The 7,615-nt window shown below is 33.0% G+C and overlaps 2 protein-coding genes across 2 annotated transcripts in view; one reads left to right on the forward strand and one right to left on the reverse strand.

The window, feature by feature from the left end:
* Window positions 1–267: 267 nt before the first annotated feature.
* On the forward strand, window positions 268–2,327 carry LOAG_10938 (autophagocytosis associated protein domain-containing protein). The gene is made up of 4 exons (XM_020448259.1): window positions 268–615; window positions 958–1,090; window positions 1,491–1,683; window positions 1,954–2,327. The coding sequence occupies exons 1-4, from the start codon at window positions 517–519 to the stop codon at window positions 2,021–2,023; spliced, it is 495 nt and encodes a 164-aa protein (XP_020301581.1). The 5' UTR covers window positions 268–516; the 3' UTR covers window positions 2,024–2,327.
* A 2,105-nt stretch (window positions 2,328–4,432) lies between these two features.
* The window catches only part of LOAG_17324 (hypothetical protein), a gene marked incomplete at its 3' end in the record, with an annotated part of 3,973 nt that continues 790 nt past the window's right edge, over window positions 4,433–7,615 (reverse strand). The window contains exons 2-7 of the mRNA XM_020449981.1: window positions 6,758–6,856; window positions 6,214–6,305; window positions 5,818–6,020; window positions 5,499–5,673; window positions 5,140–5,230; window positions 4,433–4,628 (exon numbers count right to left, since the gene is read on the reverse strand). Of these exons, the coding sequence (XP_020306415.1) occupies window positions 4,433–4,628; window positions 5,140–5,230; window positions 5,499–5,673; window positions 5,818–6,020; window positions 6,214–6,305; window positions 6,758–6,856 (856 nt within the window). The remainder of the gene's footprint in view (window positions 4,629–5,139; window positions 5,231–5,498; window positions 5,674–5,817; window positions 6,021–6,213; window positions 6,306–6,757; window positions 6,857–7,615) is intronic.

Genomic DNA, 7,615 nt, shown 5'->3' on the forward strand with positions numbered 1-7,615 from the left:
CATTGGAGACCTTACTGGAGGCTTTGGCCACCATTAGCATAACTCGCAACCTCATCAGGATATGCAAGGTTCTCTCTCGTGATAAAGTCCGTGGAGGAGATTTCATGCTAATGTACTTCTGTCATTCGTTACCACTTTCAGACCCAACTGATCTTTATTTTCCTTTAAAGCACTCCACTGCTCTCGAAGTTCCAGAATAAGTAATCCTGTGAGATGCTCGTTTTCATTATCATTGCACGCTACCTTCATCATAACACTCTTCCGAAAAGGACTTCTGGTTTGTTGGTTGTGACAATTTAACTCTAACTGTAATCGACAAATAACAGGATCGGTAGTGCGTTGTGATTGTAACAGACTTAATTTGAAAATGATTAGTGAAACTTATGGGGAAACCCTGATTTGAAAAATCAGGAAAAATTAAAAAAAATTAGCAGGAATTAAATGTACAACTTAACTGCTGGCGTTTTTATGTCGTTATTCGAATTGTTTCGGAGGAATTGATTAATTGAACCAATAATGGGAACAATAAGCAAGGCTGCATTCAATCAAGATATTGCGGAACTTGTTGAGAAAACAGCGGATTTGGACCTGAGGTACCAGTGGCAGTTTAATGATGTAAGTACCTGTTTCCAAAATTTTGTTTTTCATTTTCAAAATTTTCAGAATTATAATATTGAAGTTTGACATGCTGGTTCAGATTTTCACCACCAACCTGTCACACAGATCATAGGAGTTCTTTTCAGTTGTTTAGAAAGTCATTCAAGTGGTGATTTTCAGAATACATCTTGTCTTTTTCTTTTGTTTGCCTTTTTATTCACGAAGCACTATTCGAAATGAATAAGGAAGGAATTTAAGCTATGTAAATCAAGTAAAGTTTGGATTTCGTGACCTAAGGGATATTAATTGAAGATTACTTTATTTTTGTTCAGAAAAAAGACGAAATTTCTAAAATTTCAGTACAGAAATGAGCAGTTTTTATCGAACAGTTCAGTACTGGAATTGAACGGCGAAACGATTTTACGCACATTTCATATTACTTATAGTGAAAGCTATGGAGTTCCCATACTGTGGTTTATTTTTAGTCGGCAAAGTTCTTTTTTATTCTTCATTTCATATTATATGCAACCATTTTGAGAGTGAATAATGACAATGCTTTATTAACTCATAACAGTTGCTTTAATACATATTTCCAAAATCAACTTAATACATAAACAAGAAAAATTCACATCAGTATCAGGTCATTGGTTAGTCTTATGGAAATTGTCATCCGTATTTTTTCATGCTGCTTACGCTTGAAATTATATGTTAAAGCAATGAGTGAAGTTCCTGAAGCACATGTTTCAAAACCGGAACAAAAAGTTAAGCGTTATTTGTGTTTTCAAAAGCCTGCAGAAACATTAGTTCAAATTAAAAAATCAAGCTAGCTTTATCAGAAAAGGACATTCGGACATTGGTTATGTATGTAAAAGTTATGTAATGATTTGTTGCAGCCGGTGCTTTATTAAGCATAGAGGAAATTTTGGAACTAATGCCTGCTGATAAACAGAAAGCAATATCGGCAGATTGTCTAACTTCAATATCCCAACGCGAGCATCCTGCTTTCAACCTTCTTTTCTACCACTTTCACCCTTGTAGGACAGCAGATGTTATGAAGAATGTCCGCTATGATAATTATGTTATTAGGTGAATTATTTTCGTTTGTTTTTTTTTGCATCGAAAAGGAGATGATTAGGGACTTCTGATACTTGGCAGTTTTTTAAGCTACCAGTTTTTGTAAAATGTTTTTCTTTTTTTTTTTTTTACTATGATAGTGTAAAAGAGTGGATCTACATGATGCTTTTTTATTTTTCTTATACAACATTTTGAATTTAAAAAGGTGGAGGAGTCTTCGTGCAGGCGAGTTTCTAGTATTGATGATTTCCTGATTTCTTTGACCGGTCGTAATTTTTTCAGCTGGCTATCAATTTTCGGCTCACTTTTGCATTTGTTACCGCTACCAAATGAAATATTTATGAAAAAATGATGTTGTAACAGCTACTGGAGTAAACAACTATGGTCTTTCTTGATGTTTAAAATCATTAATTCTATTTTGAATTTTCAGTCATTTGATAGTACTGCATTAAGGAAAAAGACTGGGTGATTCCAAAATTAATACATTTGCTGGTAGCAGTTTATTGCATTTGTCTTGTTCAGGTGATAGCAATATGTTTGTCATTGTTATTGGATGGGAAGGAAGAAGGAATAATGCATTTATTTCAGCTTTACATTTGTTGTCATCAATTTTATACCCTTTCTTTATTTATGTATATTTTAATAAAAAATACTCCATCTCGATTGAAAACCTTCAGACTTTTATAGTCCATTCCTTCTGTTATTTTTTTAATGGTCTATTGTAAGACAAAGCACAATATATGTCTGTGCGCTGTTAAATCACTTAGTTAGATTAAAAACTTTTATCAACCGCGGAAAAGCTTATATATCTTTTATCGTTTGTCATGATAGCGTTATGAACATCTAGACATCCCTTTTTCAGATACTTAGGTCGACTTTAAAGGTATTCCAGTATTTTGGTCGTTTAAGTCATAATTTAGCAAGAGATTTACGCTTACTGGGATTATTTCGAACTTGGTTTCATACTTCAAAACTTAGTTAGGAATCCGAGCGATTCAAAATACAGTTTAGTATTTCTCAAATATCGGGATTTCATTAGATTTGATACGAAAAAAATAAGCTACAACATTCATTATTATTGGATTCTGACTTCGTCAAATTCTGATCAACAAGAAACTGAATTTTAGAAACTGAATTAATTTTAGGATAGTAATGAAGGCGAAGGAAACAGTTGGTATGATCCATCGGATGTCATCGAAGTGTGTAACGAATCTTTCAACTGATTTACCTTTCACAGTGACAGTACAGAACGGAGCGCCGTTTATCTTCATTTTTTACATATTTATTTCAAACAAAATTTTGCATTTTTTTCTAAAGCTAAGACTGATCGGCAACATTACAACACACTGTTTTAGGAACTGTTGTCAAGAATCTTCATATAAAATATAGCTAGGCTTGATTTAGTAAGATAAGTTTGATATTTATGAGTGAAGTTTATGATGTGTAAAAAATCCGACATGAAGGATTCAATATGCATGTCTTAAAATGAATAATGAATAAAGGAAAATAGAATGACGATGACGAAATGATGTAGGAGTACATGAACTTCTACAAAATCATTGTAGCACTGATTTATGTATTTATCTAAGCTCACTCAAGAACAGTCGGTAATACATTACTATTTTGACCGTTTTCAGATAATGAACAAATGGAATGCAACATTCATAAAAATATCGCACTTAATCTTAACCAATATTTTTCGCATTGACATGTGAAGAACGAAAAGCATGTGTTCATTTCTTGCAAAGTTTTAATAACTCAGTTATTTAAATCCATTCAAAATCGTATTATGGCTTATTTGCAATAAAACGAAAAACGAAACTCGTTTCAAACGTCTGAGAATAACAATTGACAATGTTATTGTCTTCACTAATTGGCTAAAAAAGATGGTGTATAAAGTTTAACCTTAACGTAAATGGATAAACATAGAGATTACAAAAATACCCGTAGAAATAACGCAGTCATTGACATCACAAATTGAGGCCAATATTTGAAGAAAGTAGATAAAATGTGAGGATTAAAAAAAGTGCAAGTTGTTAGAGAGAGCATACGTGCTTTTTGGTGAAGACAGCCGATCAAAAAATGTCTACTCAAGACCAACGCATAAATGACTTGACCGCTTTTTGGTAACACACTGTGGATAATAAAACCAGTTGAGTGGTTCTAATTTTAATCTGAATGTCCAGTTCTTTTTTTTTACAAAGAAGCATAGATCAAAAATGTCTGGTATCTTTTGAACTTGTCATCAGGGGATAGGCAAATATACAGGTCACGTGCGCTTGACAGAGAAATGATCAATGAAAATACGTTTTGCTATACTCTTTCAAACATTTCAGTGATCTAGAGGAACTGCGCTATAATGAAAGGCCTTGTATTAATTGTGTAGTGAAGTATTCAGCAGTTATCGAAAAATCAATCGCCAACCAGTTTTGAAAAATTGTTTAAAGAAACCTTGAACCAACAGCCAAAAAGAAGAGAGAGAGAGATGGACAAAAGTAGTGATGGTATACGAGGAAATTAGGCGGGAAACATTCACTTTTTAACTTTCATCACTATTCATGAAAACATCCGAATCTATTCTAAGGAAAGGTCAAAAAATTGTGCGGAACAACTCCTTTCATATAGAACAATTCGAAATATGTAAGACAATGAACTCGAAGTATTTAGACTCAATCAAGAAATGATTTCCTTAATGTAGTGATGAAAAGGCAACGGGAAATTATAACACACTGATCACAAAGTGATGTGCAGTGCATCCTTACTAAACAGCACGCTGGTTGGGTACATTTGTATGGACATAATGGTGCACATCAGCAACTGGTGCAACAACTTTCCGAAATCTTAGTGCAAAATTTGGACGAATTTGAAAGTACGGACTTGGATAGAACGATGTCCTACGGCGATAGCTAGATCGTGCAAGCAGTACCGCACATACCAAATAAGACAGCATAGCACCACTGGAAAGGAATTTATTAAATTCTTTTATTGGCTTTTAAATTTTGATCACTAAAATCTGTTTATGGACAATTCCTACAGGAAACCGAGAATTCTCGCGCAAGCTGAATAAATTTTTACAATGAATTTGTAATCTTATCCTAATGGAAAGACAGACTTTTATCAAAAAATCCGTCTGTGACTTCAATGCTTGGAAGTACCTTACGTCTTTATCGATATTTTCGAAAAAATATAAAGTTTAAAATTATTTGATTAATAACCAATAAATTCAAAGATACCCGGTTATTCATCATAAATATTTGGTTATTTGGTGCATTATTTCGGTATCCTTCGAAGGATACCGAAATAATGCAGCATACTTTATCATAATATACGCTAATAAACTTACAATTTATGCTGATTCAGATCTGAAAAACTAAATCGTATCGATTTTTATCAAAAATGCTACAGTGTATGCATTCTGACGATTTGGTAAATCAGCATGGCAAGATAGAAAAAGTAAAAATACCAAACCTAGTTGCCAAACAACCAATTAAGAACCATAGTAGTCTGCTTCGGGATATACTTTGACATGCACTTGTGAAAACTGTGTCATCGAAAATATCTGCAAATCTTTCAAACTTAGATGTAAGTTCATATGATTCCATTACAAACATTTAAACAGAACTGTTTAAACTAACATGAAATTACAAATATTTCTTCCCTTCACATCATTATAGTTTCGTAATCGAATCCCTCAAACTATTTTTACAATACAAAGTCTACAACAAATTTCATATTAAGATTTTGGAGGTTGCACAGAAAAGTGCAAGTGAAAAGTGAGTCTTGCAAAAAATTTTAAAAATATCAGTAAATTGCTTAAAACAAATTACCACTAGATACAAGCGGAATGGCATCCATGTATGTTTTGGCACTTGTACGGCCTGCAAAATTTCTTGCAACACATTCATAAATACCAGTATCTTGACGCAAAAATTGTTGTATTTGAAGTGAGCCATTTGAATTCTGAACAATTCGTTTGGTCGACAAATCAACTGCCTCTCCATTCTAAAATTCTATAAAAGATAAACAAAAAAAGCTAAATACCAAAGGGTAAATATAAATTACTAATGGAAATGCAAATAATTCATGCCACCAAAATTCTATGCATTTCATGGAATGGTGTAGTAAAATTAACATGAATGTATCTACCAAGAACCAGTCATATGTTGGTGGTGGGATAGCTTTAGTTCTTGGGCAGTCAGCAGTGACATGTTGTCCAAAGTGTGCTAGAGCTGGATGAAATATTGGTCGGGAATTACTTGGAAATGGCTCCACATAGGCAACAACAATTCGAGCCACTTCACCTTCTTGTCTGTTATCTATTCGACGACACCAATAGTCGCCTTCATCCTCTGGAACAAACAAAAAGTTTCGTCAACTTTAGAAAGTTCAATTTCATTAAAAATTTCAGAGAAATCAGAAATCATTAATTACCTGCAAAACCTACAATCATCTGTAATCACATGCAAGCCCTTGTAATCATCTCAAAATGCAAATTTTAACGTTTGCAGAAAATGAGAAAAGAACGGATGAGAAATAGCAAACCGAGAGAAATATTTGTAATAATAAGGAACCCAACATCTGGAATGGCTTGTTCGGTATAATATGTACAATCGTGTAACACTGCGTTTGAAGTGCTGCAAGTTCTATTATAAAATGCTGTTAAATATAAGAAATATGACCTGCATTAGACTGCAGGTTATGTTGTGGGATGTGTATACTGAACAAATGCAAAATACGAATGACTACTCTGACTTTTTGCTTCTCAGATTTGGCATATCCCCTAAAAATTCCATTCAACAAGGAATGTAGCTGTAAAACGTATGGAAGAAATTCAAAAGCAGAACTTTTTCAAATGTTTTTTTTTTTTGAATTCTAAGTTATTACCAAAACGACCAATATTTAAACTATTACAAACACAGAAACAAATATGGTTTTCAAATTCGCTAAATGTCCAGTACTTATGAGGAAGAGAGACTGGAATTATTTTGTAAGCTATAAATTTTGCGATGCTTATAAAGTTGTAAGGATTTGGTCTTGTAAAAAAATATTTCCAAACTAAAACGATATATAAATTTGAAATAGTTACCTTGAAACATTTGCAACAATTATGCCGTTGTGATACCATTGTGCCTGGCTACTGGTACCAGTAAATACCGGTTCACACATCAAAGCTGTTGTTGAATATCTGTACTTATATTCACATATAATTAGAAAAGCTCATTTTATCGTCCAACTTTTGGACGATACAATCAAATCAATAAAAGATCAAAAAACCAAACTTTGATTAACTTTGATCAAAGTATTCGTAAAACTTCTAAGGGATCCCAATCCAATTCTACTTGTTTTTCCTCAAATCAAAACATGCATGCATTGTTAGCAATGTACTCCACTTTGTCATTCTATTTTATTGATTCTGTACTTATTCACTCTCAATCAAAAAGACACCAACATTTGATAAATTTATTTTCACATAAATCTGAAAGTCTTTAAAGTCCTTCCAGCATTTCAAGTTTTCTCATTGACCGACCTTTTTTGTAGTCTCTAACCCATCAGAGTACGAACTCAGTTCGCAAAAGTATATTGGAGAATGAATATCAAAATAACTATGCGGTCCGAATTTATAATATATTTTCCTATATTTTTGATTCATAAACATCCATTTTTCTTTTCTTTTTGCTGGATTTGTCCGTTTATCTGTATCGGAAACATTATTATACAGTTCTATGGTTATGCCGTCATAATCGAATAACGATGAAAGCCGACTTGAAACTTCTTCTCTTTTGTTGTCCTTCTTGTCCCCTCTGTGTCCTTTGGCACTTTCCACTCCGATCTTTCGAATTTTATTTTGTAACCTTTGCAGCTCAAAAGTACATTGAGGAAATTATTGATAGTTGTTTGAAATGAAACTAAACACATATATTCGTTTTTCAAAACAACAACTTTT

This window comes from Loa loa (genome assembly GCF_000183805.2).
Source record: "Loa loa unplaced genomic scaffold supercont3.61, whole genome shotgun sequence".
Taxonomy (NCBI): domain Eukaryota; kingdom Metazoa; phylum Nematoda; class Chromadorea; order Rhabditida; family Onchocercidae; genus Loa; species Loa loa.